General features: G+C 44.8%; 1 protein-coding gene across 6 annotated transcripts in view; it reads right to left on the bottom strand.

Moving 5' to 3' along the window:
• KALRN (kalirin RhoGEF kinase) overlaps positions 1-19,609 on the bottom strand; it is a 621,231-nt gene that overhangs the window by 332,958 nt on the left and 268,664 nt on the right. For all 6 annotated transcript variants that reach the window (XM_063076707.1, XM_063076704.1, XM_063076720.1 and 3 more), the window contains exons 7-9: positions 14,552-14,743; positions 10,642-10,773; positions 7,193-7,423 (exon numbers count right to left, since the gene is read on the bottom strand). In XM_063076707.1, coding sequence (XP_062932777.1) covers positions 7,193-7,423; positions 10,642-10,773; positions 14,552-14,743 — 555 coding nt within the window. The remainder of the gene's footprint in view (positions 1-7,192; positions 7,424-10,641; positions 10,774-14,551; positions 14,744-19,609) is intronic.

Below are 19,609 nucleotides of genomic sequence, written 5' to 3' on the forward strand. Positions count from 1 at the left end.
CTGCCAAGGCCCTCTTCTCCCCTGCCACCTCCAAGCAACTCCATCTGAAGGGCACAGCTGCGGCTTCTGCCGGCTCCTGCTCCATGTGCTCATCAGCTCGAGCCTTAAAGCAGCCGCGACCCAAAATGCTCAGAGAAGCTTTTTTTTTCTCTCATCGTAGTTTCTCCCGCTTTCATGAACTCCGTAGGTCTCTCCTCCTCTTCCCGAGCTCCAGCGGCCCCGGCTTGGCTGATGTTACATTTTTATAGTTGTAAATTTGGTTGATTAGTGGGAGAGAGTGATGCTGGGGACCGTCTATTCTGCCATCTTGATTGGATCCCTTCCTCATTTTCTATAACACTTGCCCAATCATCCTAGTTCATGCTCTGTGGCCACACACTGTGACTGTGGCTCCAAAATTCTTCACACTCCAACCCAGCCCACCCACTGGCACCAGATTCCCTCAAACCATCCCTCTGGTCCCAAGTCTCCTCTGCTCAGAATCCTTCAATAACTCCCCATTAGTAATAATTTATTTTTACTACTAATGGATAAATAAGCTTGGTATAAAAGGCTCCAAAATTAGCATGATAGGTTAGGAACTTGCTAAGCATACGGGTTATCAGAAAGAAGTGACACTGGATGGTGACTATCTTGTCACTCATTAATATAATAATAAAGAAAAATTAAGGATATTAAAGATGTTAAAAATTGCTGTGGTTCAAGAAAGCCCTGAGACTCAGTAACTCCTGGGAAGGGACTTCTTCCTCTCACCACCTCCCCAGGCCCCACCAGCCTCATACCCCTAACAAATGGAGGCACCCAGGTCCTTCTTCAGAAGATGATCACCATGGAAGGACCACTATTCACTCAGGACAGAGTTTGCATTCAGAGAATCAAAGTTAATACCAAATTAAACACCAAGGAAGGCCGTGTTGGTGAAGGAAAGAGGCAGGTAGAGAACTAAGGCAGAGAACACTAGGGGTGGGGCATAGGGTGGGAAACAGGAACCAGGAAGAAGAGGGAACTAGAAGTTCCTAAGCTCCCAGGAGGATGACTGTGAGTATGCCAGAGGTAAGCCTCTACCTCACTCCTCAACCCTGCAGAGGCCAAGGAATGCATGGAGAGAAGTGGAACCCACAGTCTTCAGTACTAGCTTCCTCCTTGGGGGAGAGGGACGGAGTGCTCCCTCTAAGATCAGGGACACCAAAGAGGCAGATGTAAATGTTTCCCTATCTTCATTCCAATCAGAAAGTAACCCTCCCTTTCTCCCCTCCCGACCTCTCCCAGTTCAGCTGAGCCTCAACCCTGCATTCTTTCTGGGCACTCACCCTGCCCAAAGAATCATCTATTATCTACTTGAAAATATTTGAATGATTGGATTATCACCATCAACAAACTTGAGAACTTTAAAACTGCTAATTACTACCATGGGCAAATGGAATTATTCAAAATATATGTCACAAAGAATAGCGGCAGCAATGCTGTTAACATAATTGTGACTGAGAAAAATAAAAGAGAATGGGTAGTAATCTGTTTTAGGGAAACTTGAGTTGGAGACAAATAGCTGTAGAGAGTAATTTTAAAATGATGGGACATATGGAAAACAGTGTTTGGGTATGAGTATGCCTAGGTCTCTGTGGATCTTATGGACAGGCAGTTTGAACATCCCTCTCAGCTGTCAACAGCTATATGATGTTGGGCAAGTCTCATCCTTTGGGACCAAGTAATTTGTCACGGTCTTTTGATCAGTAACATTCCAGCACAAAATTATAAACCCCTCAAAGGCAAGGGCTGTGTCTCTCTTATTTCCATCACCCATTATAGTGTCTATGGCATAGCAGAGAGGCTAAGAACATGGAGTTTGATTTTATGTGAACTTGGGTTTGAATCCCTGATCTGCCACTAGCTGTGTAACCTTGGGTAAGTTTACCTAACCTTTCTAGGCCTCAATTTCCTCACCAGAAAGATGGGGACCACACACTATCATCTGCCTGATAGTGTGGGAAGATTAAATGAGAAAAGGCAGGAAGGGATTAGATGCTCAATCACATTTATTCACAAAGATGATGAATCCTGAGCTTTGAACAATCTCTTAAACACATTTAATCTCAGTAACATCTCAGAATTGAAATCCAACCATCCCTCTAATGTTTGAAGCCCCTTCCTACCAAGTAACCAGTCTGTTTCAAATTCTGAAGATGGTTCTCCCATGAGTGTGTTCCCTGATCTAGCTGGGTACAGAATATGCCCCAAGTCTTTCTTCCTTACAGGAAGAGTTAGTTTCGAGACACACTGTCATTCTGCTCTCTGTTTTATAACTAATCATTCTGAGAACAAGGTGAAGTGCTCATCTTTTATTATGCAAAGCTGTCAATTGGATTCTACAATGACCAAACTGGTTTAGTGTGATAAAGGGGCTATAGTCACTATAGCTAGTAAAAGATTGACTATCTGGAGTTTTTAAAAATTTACTCTCAAATTCCTTTCAGACATTCTTTAGCAAGCAAGAGCTGACATAGTAGAAGCTATAATTTTCCACACGATGCTCGGGAAAGACTTATAAAAGCAGGTGAAATTCATTTGCAGTACAGGGGAATTATGGATTTTAAATTAATATTAATTTTTATTAATTCAGAATGCAAAGTCACTAAGCCAGATAAATTCTCCCATCACTGTCCCTCACTAGCTTAGACTGCTTGAAAACAAAAACCATCATTTTTAAGAGAAGACATAGGAGCCTCAAATGTGTCACTGCCACAGTCATACAACCAAGACCACTCCTAACCCCTTCCAACCTCATCTCCCACTATCACCACCAGGAGTGGACATCCAGTTAGACTTCCTCATCCTTGACCCTTGCCTGTAACTCTGCTTTCTGGCCTTCCCAAGAACACCATCCTCATGTCTTCTTCCTGTGCTCCAAGGACCAGCACAAATCTCACACAACCCAAGGGAACTCTCTCTGATCTGACTCTAACCAGCTCTTTGTTGCTTTGCTTCTTTGGCCCTGGACCCAGACAGCTAGCTACCATTAATATACCCACAGGTGTATGCGTCTACTCTTGAGGACAGAGACCTCAAACTTCTAGCACAGGGCCTTTTGTACAGTAGGTCTTCCAAAACATTTTAAAGATTTATTCTTGCAAAAAACAGAGGGCAAGCAAGAAGGGGAGGTAGAACAAGACGGACTGCAGGGGGCGCTCTGAAAACAATTGCTCTGGCTAGAAAAAACAGAACTGAATTTGCATCTCTCAGAAAGAACAAGAATCTATCTACTCCTTGTTCTTCCCACCACAAGTCAGGTCTATCTGGGCTTGGAATTAGCCCTTATATACACATGGGAAGTCAGAGGAGTTCGGAGAGATTAAAAGACAGAAGGGAGATTGACTGATGCTGTTATGGAGTGCTTTCTTTGGCTGACACTATCCTACGCTAAGCTAAAAAAAATAATAGTGCTGAAAATTATTCCACTAGCAATAATACAGCAGACCGGCCCTATCCATGCCTTTCTTCACCTTAATGAATCCAAATTCCATTTTCACCCATAAGACTTATTTCCATCATCCCCCAGCTCAGCAGGGAAGAAAAAGCTAAGAATTCACCTGTTGGGACCAATGGGAAAGGTACCACGGAGGTGATGTGTCAGGCCATCTCTGACTGCAGACGTATGAATGGAATCTCCTTTTCACTGGGTCTATCTTTGGTTTACATCTCTGCTTTACTCTGATTTGGGCCCTTAAAGGGCCCAAAGTATGCCTACTTGGGCAAAGCCCACCTCCAGAAATGGCAATGGGGCAAGAAGGCAGGCAGGCAGAGGCTGGCCCATTCTCCCTCCCCTAACCGGAGTCCCTGTCTCTTTCTCTTTTGTCTCCCCCCACCACTTCCTCCTTCTCTTTCTCTTCTCATCCGGGCTATGTCTGTTTCTCTGCCCTCTGTCTTTAAATCTCTCTCTCCCATTCCTTCTCTTCACCCTTTGTCTGTCTCTGTCTCTCCCTCTCCTCCCTCTGTGGGGAAAGGGGGCGGTGTGTCTGTCTTTACCCCTCCGTGTAAGTTTGCATGTGTGCCTCCTCTCTCTCTTCCCATTCTTGTTCTCTGTCTCCCTGGCTCCTCTCTTGTGAGACTTTTCTGCAGGACACCTAGACTGAGACTACGTGGTTATGTGGCTATGTGGTTATGGCCAAGTTACTTTACATCTCTGAGCTTCAATTTCCTGAATCGTATAGTAAGTTAGACTGGATGCTCTTTCAGGTCTTTGACAGCTCTGAGATTTTATCACTGAATGAAATGGAACTCAGTCAACACATGAAGCAGTTGCTGTTGTAGAATCAGGAAAATCAGGCTGGGAGTCCCCAACAGCACAAGCACCAGGGGGCGCCCGAGTACCACTCAAAGAGGATGTGATTACCAACCCAGCTACCACTGATTGAAGATTTAGTATGTGCCAGGCAGGAACTGTGTGCTAAGCACCATACTCTACGCGTGTCTCACTCGGTCTGATGAGACAGGTACTGTTGTTTTTGTTCCTACTTTAGAGGTGAGGAAACTGGAGCATGAGGTGAAGCAACTTGCCCAAGGTCACACAGACAAGACATGTCCACATAGGATTTACACTCAGGCTGTCTGACTCCAGAGCCCACACTCTTATCCACCACTTTGTATTGCCCTAGCCACTGATGCTTGCTCACACGTTTCCCATGCAGGCCACTGAGCAAACATCTCTGGATCCCAAATGCACTCAGGAGTCTTGGATCCAGACTATATGGTTCCATCAGTTCTCTCCTCCTTCAAGCCACTAACTCACACTTCTGCCAACACCTGTTCCATCAATACTCTATTTATTGCCCTGCTCACTAACTGGCATGCTCTGGCAGACTTGTTCTTTATATGTTCAGATGTGTGTATATGTGCCATTCTAACTCACCAGGCATCTTGCCAGTCCCTAGTGAAGCACTGGACCCGCAGTAAGGCCCAAGCTTGCTGAATAACTGACGAGCACCACAATATTTTATAGGCACTGAGGTTTTGTCCCTGAATCTTCTGCCTGGGCAGTAAATACTTGGAACAGCACACCAGACACCTGACAGGCACTAATGTTTGTTTGGGTGTCAGATAAGCAATTGAGACCAATAGGCAGGTTTGGTAGCCCTCATTTTTCCTTGCATCTGTCTCAGTGTCAGATAGTGAGTGAGACAATGGATGAATGAAATCGTGCTCCCAGTAGTGATATTTACATATCCGAAAAAAAAAAAACAATGGAATTAATCATCCTGGAAAATTCAGTTCTCACGGAACATCCACGCCCCCATCACACCCACCTCAACAATCTTCTGCTTGCTTTTGCACAGTGCCAACAAACTGATGAATTGATAGGGTCTTAATTCCAGAAAGGCTCTCATTTTTAAGAGCATGATGTAGAACAGCCACAGGTGTAGTTTTATTATACTTTTTCTCAGTTTTAGTTTTAGGTGTCATGGTGGCCAGAGAAAAGCCAGGTAACAGCAGTTCCCCATAGACCAAGTCTGGAATGTCACCCTCCTCTTGGGGAGGAGGCCATTCACCCGCCTGCCTCGCAGCCCCTCTGCAGCAATCCAGAGCCCAGACTAGTACAACAGCCGTAAAAACAACAGGAGGGAGAAGAGGACACCAGGGAGTTTGCACAAGGAGGCTGCCCAGATGATCTCTGTGAGTCACAGAGAGTTCACTGAAACAGTAACCCCCCCTCTTTTGTGCCTTCAGAGGCTGGCACCTCACTGTCTCAATCAAGGACTAGCTGCCATGCTCTCCTGTGCTCAGGGATGATATATTTATCTGGACAGCTCCAGATGGCAGGAGAAGGCAGCCAGTTCTTTTGCTTCTCCATTCCCGGCAGGCCCCACAAGGGTGTCAGAGCTGGGGCCAGCATGTCAGCAGTGTCTATCTTGCCTGGGGCTAAGTTGTCACCTCCAATGACTCAGCCGATGCCCCAGTCAGAAGGGGTGCTGCGAGGGAGTTAGGGCAGACCAAGAAAGGGGACATGCCTGAAGACCCCTCCACTCCTGGGATTGATGTGTGGCATCCCCCCCCCCCCGCCACCAAAGGTGTCACAGCCAATGATAAGGATGCCCTGGTCTCCCTCCATCCTGCCTGTCTCCCTCAGGCACCCAGCACCACAGGCCCTCCCAATAACAGCTGTGAAGGGAACAAACACTCCAGAGACATGAACAGTTGGCTGTCAATTTTCCATGTATATTCACTTCACTTTGAGGTTATACCTGCTTAATACTACAGAAGAATGGAAGGAGAGGGAATTGTTATTTTATATGTATAATCCTGAAATTCCATGGGGGCCACAGAAAAGTCTGATAACAGGTGGTTGAGCTCAAGTGCCCCTCCCTTGCCTCCCCCAGTGAACTAAGAGACAGATGACACCAAGCCTTGATCTCAGTCCCCAGCTCCCAACCAGCCCATATATCAGACCTCCAAGCAAAGCTGCCAGAGGTCCCCAAGGAGACAGAAACAGAGAAAGTACAAGGGAAAAAAAATGGGTTATTTCATCTGAAAGGGGATTTGTGACAAGGCTGTCCTTTTATGGTCAGAAACATAACCATATTTTTATTATTTGTGGTCAAGGAAAAAGCCATGACTGGTATGATAATGCAAAAAGACAGGTAGAGCCAGAAACCACCTCTAATCACGGACCATAGAGTGAACAATAACCCATGTTTTAAATCTGGTTTCCCGGGTATAACCTTGTCAAGGAATCTTCTAAAGGGCTCTGTACCCCACTGAACCCCCATTCTGGCAAGCCACCTGCATCCCTGATCGAGTCAACAGTTCATTTTATGTGGAGTCCAAACCTGTCAGTGCTCAGCTAAACCTCCATAACCCTGAGTGGTCTAGCAATCTCGCTGCCTGAGTGAGGGTCAAGCTCATCAAAAGAAAAATGTGTCATATGACTGTAAGCAATTGCTATTCCTGAGACTGAGTCTCCCTTTCCAGCACCACATGTGAGAAGGCCCAGTCTATAAGCTGCTTTGGCAAGAATATGTAATTAACAAGGCCAGTGTGTTCTGTTTTGTTTTGTTTTGTGGGGTTTCAGGGTACAGGTGGGGGCTGAATTGCCATGTTCCCTATATAAATCTGGGCTTTTCCAGGCCTGATCACCTAGGTCAGGGACTGGAGCTCAGTCTGCCTCCTGGGAAAGCCAATGTGTGGGAACTGAGCCCATTACCTGCTGCACGTCCTGCTGGAAGACACAGAGCTGCAGCCGCTGGTGGAGCCGCACCTTGCGGTGCTGCCAGATGCTCTCGAGCCGCCGCTGGTGGTGCAGCACCTCATGTACCACGTCCAGCACCTGGTGCACTGCCTTGGAGTAGTTGGCTGTGGCTGTGAGGGACTCGGAGTTCCCAGGACTCAGGGGACGCTGCAGCACGTCCAGCAGTGCTTTGCCATCCTGGCTGACCTGCGGGAAGGACAGAAATTCCAGTCAAGGGAGCGGAGTGGCAGGCAAGGCACAGAGAGTCAGAGGGAGTCTGCCCGGAGGTTCCTGATTAGGCGTGGGCATCTCAGTCCTCCCCAGACCCTTCACAACCAAGGAATGCACCCAGTCACAGCCAGAGGAGGGTGGCACGTCCCAGAACCCTGGGAGAGAGGAGTTGCTGGAGCCCTGGCCAGTTGTCTGTGTGACTCTCTCTCTCTCCCCTCTTGAATTTTAGCTCCATGAGGGCAGAGTCTCTGCGTTGCTCACTGCTCTCTCCCCAAAGCCTAAAACAGTGCCTGGCACATAGTAGACACTGGATAAATATTTTGAATGACTCATGGACTAGGTCAGGCAGCAAAACTTCATTTCAAAAACAAAGTCAAATATGCATCACCACCATAAACCTCTCCTGTGCTTTCTTCCCCAACTTCCTCTATCTGGCTCCAAACTTCTAGATGTGTGACCAGAGGCAAGTTACTTAACCTCCTCCAGCCTCAGTTTCCTTGTCTGTAAAAGAAGGATAATTATGGCACATAGCTCACAAAGCTGTGGTGAGGATTAAATGAGTTAGCACAAATGAAGTGCTTACAATAGGGCCTGGCATGTAGTATTGGCCACCAATTTTATCTTCATCTTCATCCTCTTCCTCCTCCTCCTCATTTCTCCTTACCATCTTATTTCCTTGTCATTTTCTTTCTTTTATCTTTATCCATTTTTATATTTGGCACTTTCTGTATAACCCCCTTGTTTCTCCTGAAAAGCAGTAAATATCCCATATTTCCAGAACATGAAGAGTAAGGCAGGGACCCTTATAGACTGTGGTCACACCATCCATGCCTCTGGGTTCCCCAACACTTACCCTCAGTGCTGAGAGTAGTGGAGGTGACATTCCCTGTCATTCCTTTCATTGAATCCTAGCACAATCATGGGCACCAATAATTCTGGAGAGTGGTATCAGATGGTTGACACCTGTGGCTCTCCAGTGCTTGGCAGAGTACCCAGTAGAGTATATGTCTTTCCAGTTTAAAACACACTTAAAACAGTGGTGACTGCAGAATTGATAGGAATTTTAAGACCCCAAATTAATTTGGTTAAAATTAAATCACAGTTGGTTTGGAGTTGAAATGGTCTTTTCCCACCAGCAAGGTAGGGAAGGAGGTGTGCTTCCATCCCACTCCCGTGAATATGAATGGGGAGATGTGTGCTGGGCTCGCGTCCTCCCAACCCCACCTCGGGCCCTGGTAATAGCTGGACTGGCAGTCCAGGAACACAGAAGCAGCGGGGACTCCTGCTTGTGGGGCCACAGAAATGCTCTCAGTGCTGGCGGGTTACTAAGAGGAGTGTTGGGGCAGTGTGTGGGCTGCGGCGGGAGAGGAAACACCACCATCCACCCAATCGCACCATCCCTGTCTCCCATAATTTATTGCCAGGGGAGGGGGTAGGAAGGTGGCTTATAAATAATGCAGAGGTAATGCCCTCCAGAGATGTGAATAAGACAAATATCCCATGGCCAATCCAGAGGAGCTCTCTTCGGGGAATTCTGAGAAAACGGTGGCTTTGGCAGGATGCTATGTGCAGGGCAGGGTGGTTAGAGATGGAAGGCCAAGTCCTAGGAATCCAAGCCAACATGAGTTCCAGTCCTCTGCCTCAGTCTCCACATCTGTAAGAGACAGCGACAGCCCCTGACCTCTGAAGTGAGCTTGTAGAGAATGTCTAAGTCTCACCACGTTTGGGTCTTAGAATAATTTGGGAGAAACACTGTGTTTATAATTACACCCACACCTCACAAGTATGAAACATGTAACTATCCACTATTTTTGTATTTTACAAGGTGTTCAATTTAGAGATTCTTGACCCATGGGTAGAGAGGCACAGTTCTAAGAGACAAAGCCTTGGGCCACTTGGATCAGAGCTGATGAGATCAGATTTGGCTCACGAGTCTTCCTCTGTTCCTCCTACAATGACAAAGTTTGTTACCATTTTTTAGTACTTATTACTGTAAGACACTGGGCCAAGTGCACTGTAGACATTATCTTTATAACCCTAACACCACCCTATGAGGCAGGCGTAACCACCTTCATTCCGCTGAGAAACTGAGACTTAGAGTGGTTGAGTAACTTGACTGAGGTGACACAGCTAGCAAGTAGGGGAGCCAGGATTCAAACTCAGTTGTGACTGTGGCAAAGCCCCTTACTCTTTACCCAGAAGCCACTGGTTCTCAGACCAGTATGCATCAAGCTCATCTGGGGTAATAATTATTTAAATGTAGGCTCCAGACCCTACTTTTTGACATTCTGAATCAGGATGGGTTGGAACCCAGGAATCTGCATCTTTTACCAGCACCTCGGATGAGACTGATGTAGGTGGTCTGGGAATGCACTTTGACAAACAATCTTCTAACTAGCCTTGCCTCAGAGGAAACACATGGGCTGGGTGTAAATTCACTTTGCCCTCTTCTTCCAGCTTCCTTGATTGGTCCATCTCTTTCCACTCCTTGGCTGCCTCCCTCAGAATTCAAGCCATTTAGTGAACCCACTTATTTGTGAATGCCCACACAGATGAGCCTATATGATTCTTTTCCATTTTGAAAGGAAGTCAGGAGGTTTTGTTCCCTTCTTAATTCTGCAGTACTCCCCCTCCCCCCTTTGGTTTTTCAGTGGAAGAGACCTTTAGTTTGTCTTTCATATCCATGGCAGCTTCTTGCTCCTGCAAACACTCATCTCCTCCCCCTGTGTTTTCCTCTGGGTCTTCTACTGAGAAAATTAGCATTTTTTGGTGAGATGCTTCATAAAGGGGTGGCAGGGCTAGTCTGTACATGCCCATTCACCAACCAGAAAGCAAATTCCAGAGGAATATGGCCCTGTTTCCTTATATTCTTAGCCCCAGAAGAGAAAGTCCAATCTTCACACATAAAGTGAGGCAGGTGTGTAGGTGTGTGTGCGTGAGAGAGAGAGAGAGAGAGAGAGAGAGAGAATGTGTGTGGGTACCAAGGCAGTGCCTGCTAATATAGTCCCAATTTTTTCTGCTTCCTGGCTAGAGACACAATAGTTCAAGGTTCCTAAAGATGTCACCAAAGAGAAAATCAGCCTCTCCTCTTCTTAGTCCAACCCAGGCTGTTTCACAGTGCAGAGGCCTGTGCTCTTGGTGCCCACTCACATGCAGACATGTGCAAGACCCCTGCTTGCCCTACTCCTTCTCACCTCTGTGTAGGCCTGTGTCACCTGCTCGTACAAGGATTGATGGTGGTGAATCGCCAGCTCTAGGTCCTGCATCTCAGATGGCAGGCCACCTTCGCTGCACATCTTGCACCAGGCATCCACTCCCGACAGGAACTGGAAGGAGATGCAGGGTGGGTCAGAGTGGGAGTACTGGGGGTAGGGAATGAATGAGTTATGTAGAGAGGGTCAGGTACCTTGGGAAGAAACATCAGGACTTCTGAGACCACTGAGCCTTCAGAGACCACTGCAGAGCGTAGTTTTTTCTTTAATTCTGCAAACACTAACCCCGAGTAATAAGTCAGGCACCTGATTAGTTTCCATAAAGATGACTATTATGAAACTGCAGGGGACAGGGTGAGTTGTCTGGATGTTCAACAGGCTATACCCACACATGACTGTAAAGTACAGGTGTGGAAACAGCTCACTACGTTCCATGGCTACATTAGGCCTTTGTGCCCTGTGCATACTCACAGGCATGTGAGAAGGGCTGCATGTAATGTAACGACCTGAGCTTTACAGCGTGCATACTGCATTGTGAAGAGGAGCAAAGAATGCCTCATACAGGACCATCAGGAGCCCCAGGGAACTTGCAGACACCATTCCCACAAGGGATGGAGAGGACCGCTCAACAGGACTGCCACTGTGGGTCAGTTCCCTAAGGGGTAGGAAGGGGAGGAGCAGCACAGAGAATAGACTAGATGCACCTACACTGGCAGTGGCTCCTGGATGTGATATATAGACATAGATCTTGACAGACATCAAATTATTTAAAAATTAAAAGTAACAACTGTGGAAGACTATGTCTCTATGCACAAAGGGAGAGTTAACTGAAATCACTTAGATTTATTGGGTGGAAAAATACACCTTTAAAATGCAAATAATTCTCACCCAACAATCTGGAATGGTTCTGTCTGTGATTCCTCTTGCCTGGGTTCACAGCTCCACTTAAATTAATTGCCTAAATACCTTCTTATCCCATTGCCTAGAACAGCTCATATGAGGACAATAAAGAGCTGCTTAAATAAATGCATGGAAAAAAATAGCCTTGAATCATTTTTCCCCCCGGCTAAAAAGAAACATGGTTTATGAGTTTCCCTGAAGGACTGGTAGTACCTGAGGAAATCACATTTAAAAAACAGGTACAAATAAAATTGCTTCCGATCCAAAACAATCCAAGTCAGGAAACATGAAATAAAAGTAAACTTTCCCAGTCACTCTTAATTCTGGCAGTGTTTTCTTCTGCAACTGTCTGAGTTCTAACTTGATGTCACTGTCAACTTTCAGACCCTGGCCTATTGGCTGTTGTGGTTGATTTTTCATTCTGTATTTTTTTTAAACACATGAGGCCATTTCTTAGTAATTCTGGAAGAGTGACAAGTATTACCCTGTTTCAGATTGCATGTACTTGCTGATATCTCAGAAGCTTCTTTGTTCCACTAATAACTACTTTACAGAGGAACCTGAAAGCAACCTGACATTCTTGTGTCAGTCGTAGGGGGAGCACCTCTTCAAGGTCCTTGGGATTTCTCTGAAATACTCTAACAGGAGTCTTCTAGCAGATCCCACAAAATGGTCAGCTCAAGGAGAAAAGGCCAGAAAGACAAAAAGGGTAGCCACTGAATCTTCCTTGCCAATCCAGATAAACCTTGAATAAAGTATGCAAGGGATAGGGTTGAAGAGAGAACAAGAGATTGGATATCAATATTCTCATGGTCCAAGGAGTGAACCAGTCACTATCAGTGACTACCAACATTGTCCTTAAAAAATATATATACGGCTAGATCCCTCTCAAACTGTAGGGTGCTTGACTTATAACACAGTATTTACTTACAGTATTTATTTCAGTCTTTGGGAGGTTGCAGGTGGAAATAGACACATGTGGAGGAAATGAAAAGATACCAGGATAGCATGCTGAGCAAACACCACAGCAGTAATGTCTACCATTTAGTAAGTCCACTAGGCACATTACATATTCCATCTCTAATGTTAGAGCCTGACAACAGCCCTATGAGATTTAGGATTAGCCCCACATTAGAGATGAGGAACCAGGGTCAGAATGGTGAGGTGACTTGCCTAAGAGTTAATGAACGGTGGGGCTGGGATTAGAACCCACGTTGCTGGCCTCAAAGTCTACACTGTTTCGATGATCCCATGTAGCCTTCCATGTTAGAGTGGGTAGCAGAGGGAGAGGTTTAAGGTATGACCATGTGTCTCACTCTCCTTTACCTGTGAGTTACCCAAATGTGATACAAAGAAAGAAATCTAGAGGTTAAGACTGCAGGCTTTAATGTTGGACTCACCTAGGCTGAAACCCCTGCTACTCATAGATTGTATGATTTTAGCAGTGGTGCATCAGCAAATATTTAACAACCAGCATATATATGGATGTGTGTATATGAATATATATGTGTGTGTGTGTATGTATATGTATGCATATATTATGTAAGGGGGTATTTCAAAAAATTCATGGAGAGATTCATATTATCTTTTAATTCTATTTTTCCACAAACTTTTTGAAGTACTCTTGTATACACACATAAGTGCATTACAAATCTCACTGATATAAAGGACTTGCAATGCACAATTTACAAAGAATGACAACATATACAATACTGTTTATTGAAAAGTCCATATAGCAATTGATTGTCACAGGATGTTGTTATTGAACTCTTGTATCCACAATCTATGGTTGCAATTGAAAAATTTGTATATTTACAACACAAACTCTGGCTGATATTTTCACTTAAGTAAGGGAGTAAGACAAAACTGAAAAACACCTGCAGACTTAGGCCAGAACATCACTTACTTATCAATGATGTAAATGACTTTGTTAAATCGAATAATAGTTTTTGAATATCAGATTTTGTGTGCTATTCACAATAGCTACAGAAGGAAACATTTTTTAGTCTGCATTTTTTAACATTTTCTCCCTCATTTTCTCAAGATTCTAAATGATCAATAAAACAATAAATCAAGTCCTGATTGTAGCATTTGATGATCTCCATGAGGTAAAACTCCTACCGTGATATATTTTAGCTACCTATATGACATTACTAAATGTGGAGTTGGGAAGAGATGATCAGTAGCACACGATTGTATAGTATTTCTCCCATAGAAAAAAATAGATAAAAATAACCTCAAGAACATAGATAATAAAATTTAGTAAAATGATCAGACAGTGATGAGTTTTGAGCATTTACTACCTTTGCTTTTAATTATAAATTTATATAATTTAGTTTTAACCCTTGACTACGTTTAATAACCAGCTCACAAAATTCCTGAAAATTTAACAACTGGTTCTCCATGAGCTGGTTCAAACCAGGCTTCAACACATCATGGGATCGTAGGCAGGTCACTTCCTCTACCTGAGCTTCAGTGCTCCTCTCTGTAAAATGGGTTAGTAATGGCACGGGCTAATGCCTGGCCACTAGTAAATGGCAACAAGTAATTATTATTTCTACCCATTATATTATTATTACATTATTATTATCCATAGCAAATGCTTTGTGTAAAATTAGTTTTCCCCTGCTCTCAGCACTCAGTGATCCCTTTACTTTCACATCTTTGATCTGTTCTCAGAGAACGCACACTGAGCAGACATTCAACACACACCCCTAACAGTAAACTGCCAAGCAGAATGTAAACGGGCTCTGAGTCTCCTCTTGTTTAGATGACAAGCAAAGCCACCAAGAGTTACCAATATTTCTTTGTGTACACAGGGGCATGAAAGTGGTAGGACATGAGTTTTTGTTGCAACGATTCAGCAGGGTCTTTAGTGTTTCACGAAGACAGGAGGGGCTCTCTTTAGGGAGTGTGTGTGCTCACAAACTGCCCTCCCCTTCCTCTCCCTCATGCCCACCAACAGCAGCCACAGCACATCCACGGGCCTCACCTGCTCAGCCTTCTGATGGAACACAGCAGACATGGCGAGGATGGTGCTGCGTTCATCTAGGGCAGCAGCAAAGCTCTTCCACTCCTGGTCCAGCTGCGTGGAGATCTGCTTGATTTGCTGCGAGGCATAATGGCCGGCCTCGGAGAGGCGGGAAGCCACGGACATGATGCGGTTGATGTTGACATAGGCGTTCTGGGAAGCAAAAACAAGTGAGTGCTTAGTGAGGTGGATGTATATTTGAGTAAGGGAGCTACCCAAAACAAAAAGTGTGAGAGAGGCTGGTACAGGCCATACTAGTGCATCTGTTCTTGGCACAAGGGGAGTCTTTTTCTGTGACATAAAATCCTGGCAGGCAGCAGGGACAGTAGCTAAGACCTTTCATTCTGGGGAACTAGCATAGATCTGTGCCAACTAATACACATCAAGGCAGTGGTTTTACATGAACAATCTTCTGCAATCCTCACAGCCACATTAGGAGGTCATTCCAGGGGAACAGCATGATACTTGCAAGAGCACTCTTTAGAAGCAGTGGCTCAGCTAGGGCACATGCTAAAGGAGGCAAAGACATCTCTGTTGCTCAAGAGAGAGTTGCACCAAGGACAATATTGCTACCTACAATGGGGCAGTGGTACTCACCAGAGAGGGCAAAGGAGACACGGTCAATCCACATCTTCCTGTCACTGAGCAAAAACTCCCTCACTTTCTACCACCTTCCTCCCCCCTGCCAAAAGAGCTGAGGCACTGGTCATCACTCAGTCTTTAAATAAAGAGAGCATTTGAAGCCACATTTGTCCATGCTAAAAATAAGGCCTATGGAACCCTTTCTTTTTCCTGCTTGACTTAGGAACATTTCCCCACCTGGCCCCAAAAGGGAGCTCTCCTGGCCCCGCTGCCTCCTTTCATTTTCTGTTTTGTTTACATTCATTCCCATCTTTGCTTGCCAATTAAAAATTCATGAACATGTGTGTTGTTTCCTACAAGACCAGCAAAAAGCCCTCCAGGAAGGAACAAGACAAAAGAAAAAACCCCACAAACATAAGGAAGTAATGATCATGGTTATTTTTAAATGTTACTTCCTATTAATTGTCTGAGGTGTCAAAACAATCAAGTAATATTGAGGCATCCACAGGGAACTTTTCTGAATCATGAAATGTCTGCCTGAAGGACTAGGAGGCAGGTTATTCACACACCTTCATTCTTTGTTAAAAATCTCAAATGATTATACTCTTCAGCAACAGCATTTTCTCCAGCTTCTATTAAGTCAGGTGTGGTTCATTAATACTGGGTAGGTTTAGTGAAGGTTATTTTCCTCTCCCACTTTCCTCATGGTCCCCATTCATCTTAGCTATCCGCAACCTCCAAGTGCTTCATCCCACACCTGGACCAGGTTGATAAGGTGTCCCTTAATTTAAAAGGTCTCTGTGGAAGTTTAAAAGGTTAAGTGAAGTACTTGAACACAAATCCAGCCTGACGTTTAATGACCCCCTTGTGTCATCTCTTTTTTCAGCCTGGCCTGAGACCTTCCTGACATACTGCATTTCCTTAACAGAGCTAGAACATTACTGACTCTTGTGGTGTGCAGTAACTATCCTTCAAAGATTTAGGAGTCATTATCAGCCCTGTTTGATGAGTCAGGACACAAATTCTACTTAAAATTAAACTCTATTTATAGAACTGACAGAAAAGCCAACTACTTAGAAACAGGGAAAGAAGAGAGAAAGAGAAACAAAAAGTATGTACTGATTTTAACAGTTTTGGCTTCTAAGGGAATAACACTGAGAATCTCCCAAATTTTCTGCTTGTATCATTATCTTAGTTTGGGTTCTCCCCAAAGCAGATCTGAGACAAGCATTTGGGGTAGATAGTTTACTTGGGCCTGTTCCCATGAAGCATAGTGAGGGAGAGGGAAAGTCAAAGAAGAAAGGAAGGGAAATGAATAAAGGATGTGTTAATCAGTGGTTTGGTGCTATGAGCGACCAGGGTTTGATCTCTCCTGAGACCTTTCGAGAGACTGTAGAACACACCTCTGAGCTGTCCCACCGATGGGTGAGGAATCTAGGCTATTTAGGCACTAAGACAATCACTCATTGGTTGAAGGTCCCTCCTGGGGTAAGTCCGTGGAGTTTCCAGCCTAACCTACACACAGGCCAAGCACACTCCTGAGGTCAGAGAGTGCACATGGCAGAGAAACGCAGGAAGCTGTCAGTTTGTTTGGGAATCATCTGCAGAGGACCCCTAGGGTGTGTGGAGGGCATATGGGAGGTACACTGACAGCATCTGATAGAGCTGTCATCCCAAACTGGGTTCAAATCCTGGAATTATCCAAATCTCTCTAGAGTGCTGTGTTTTCCTGACCTGGAGAAATGCCTTGCATTCTTTGGCCAGATGGGATGCAAGAAAAGCAATGAGAAGAGGGCATTACCCTGTCTCCAGCACTCTGTAATCTTGGCCTATTTACATTTTTCTCCCATCCAGGGAACACAGGGAGGCAAATTTCTGCTTACTTTTAGGAAGAACTTTCTAGCTATTAGAGATGTCCAACTGTGGCTGCCTCTGGAGACTGTTAACACCTCGTCACTCATTCAAATATTTATGGAGAGTGGGCCAGGCTCTGTGTTGGGGGCTGTGGGAGATCAAAGAGGCATGAGACAGAAATCCTGCCCACCCACACCACCCCTAGGGACTCACAGCTGAGACTTAAGACAAGCCCTCAAATAACTGTAATTTGAAGCAAAATAAAGTGTTTACACAGAAGTAGAAGCAATGCACTGTGGGGATTCAGAGGAAAGGGATCTGAGCCATTGGCAGGATGTTGGGAAGGGGCTTCCAGGGCAGATAGGGGCAGGGAGGCTAGCAGTCCTCCGAGGTCCCCTTCAACCCTTAAGACTGTGATCATAGATGAAAACTAAAAAAGAAACAAAGACCATAGCTTATGTCCAACAGTCTAGAGACTAGCACAGTAAATGGTGTTATGTTTCCTTATCAGTGGGCAGAGAAATGTCGTAGTAAAACTAACAAATGATTATGCTTCACGAAAGAAGAAGAGGAAATACCCCTCACAACAGAAGGATAACTATGACGATGACTCAGGAATTTGCTCATTGCTCCTCCCCATAGCCCCTTTTCAGAACTTCAAAACACTTCATGCCAGTCACACTGCCCAAGTTCATCCTCTTCATTTCTATTTTCCTTTACCTTAGAACATGAGAGAAATGAGCAGATAGATTCTAAACTGTAGTTGTTCCTGAGTACAATGATAACCACACAACAAATGAGAAGGGAGAAAGGGCAGCGAAGGTCTCCAACAACTTAAAAGGAAAGAGCAAGGTTAAAGAGCTGGATTAAGAATATGAATGGATAGGGGTGCTTAGTCGTCAGGCAAAAATGACCTTTCACGGTCTCTGGTCAATCCATGGTGTGGTTCTGTGTGACTGTTTATGCTTCTGTTAAGGAACATTTGGGAATTGTGTTTGTCCTTGGGACATGGCCAGCAGGAATGGATATTTTGGCCTTTCCATTTCCTACCAACTGCCCCCTCTACCCTCTCCCATCTGCCTGGCTCTACCATCTTTTTCTGCCAGCATTAAATGTCTTCCCATCTGCAGAGCTATCCGTCAGTCAAGGACATCAAAGTCACTAGGCCAGGAGTCAAGAGACATGAGTTCTGGTCCTCCTATCTCTGGCACTCACTTAAGATATCACTTGACTCCACTGTGCCTTAGTTTCCTCACCTGTAAAATGAGGGAGTTGAACTAAATGATCTCAGACATCCCATTTCTGAGTACTAGTGTCAGTTCTAGGAGACCAGAAGAGTAGCGCTGCATACCCCAGAGGTACACATAGCCTCGCCTCACTGGTCCACATGTCTCAGCACCTTATCCTGTCTCTGCTCACTGCCCTGTACTGTGAAGGCCAAGCTGGAGCTGGATCCCCTGAGTTCTTCAGCCTCCAGGTGACCAAAAGCCAGTTGCTTTTCTCCCCATCTCCTCTTCAGCCCCTTGCCCTGAGTTGAGCTGCCCAGACTAACCAGCTTCCCTGGCTAGAAGGTAATAACTTGACTAACAATTCTAGCTTGATGAATATATTCTTCAATCCTTACCTCAAAACTGCTTTGTTACATTTAGATCCCCCACACATAAGAAGTGCTGCTATCTTCATTATTTTCATTATTCAAAGTGTAGCATAGTCCAAGATGTGAAGACAATCTATCCTGAAGCATGCAATGCACCTGCAGCATGGTCTGTACTATCATCCACCCCTCAAAGCCTCTCCTCCCATCACTTAGGTCACAAACAGGAAAAAGAACTAAATTCCAGCAAAATCTCACTAACTCAGAAACACCCTACATTCACACCCTGCTTCTACTTTTGTTACCTACAAATTATCCACTTTCTTATTTCATTCCCACATTCATTAACTGGAGATTACAGGATGGAGGGCCCCTTCTCCTGAGGCCATTTCTCCTGCTGTGATTAACTGAAATTGATGGAGTAGAGTCATTCTCCTGAAAGAACTACTTTGCAGAATCTTGATGAAAGTTTTCACCCCTGCCAAAAGGGTTCCCCACTTTGAACCTGGTTTCTGGTTTATCCCCACTGGCTACAAAAACATGCAAAATTGCTTGCAAGATAATGATAACTTTCCATTAAGAAACCCAGCTAAATTTTCTCTTTAAAAGAGGTTTCTTATTGGAGAGACTCAGAAGGACATACCAGTTCTTCTAGAAATAATCATTTGATGCAAGCTATCATTTTAGTAACCTTAAGCTCTGTGCCAGGGGCTGATTATAAGAAAAGATCATTGCCAAGAGAGTGTATTATTTGAATCCCATTCACTTCACTCCTAAAACCAGAAGTGAACATTACACTCATCTGGTCATAGGTCCCCACTCTGAATCAGAAACTCTCTCTGTGGGTTACACTGATAACATAAAGCATCCAGCCAGTTGCCTGGCATATGACCAATAATGCATTGAATGTCATATCTTTTCCCTCATCCAGTTCCAGCAGACTGGCATTAATTCCCCAAGTTATGTACAAGTAAAAAGTATAAGAAAAA

This window comes from Cynocephalus volans, chromosome 1 (genome assembly GCF_027409185.1).
Source record: "Cynocephalus volans isolate mCynVol1 chromosome 1, mCynVol1.pri, whole genome shotgun sequence".
In the NCBI taxonomy this organism is placed as follows: Eukaryota; Metazoa; Chordata; class Mammalia; order Dermoptera; family Cynocephalidae; genus Cynocephalus; species Cynocephalus volans.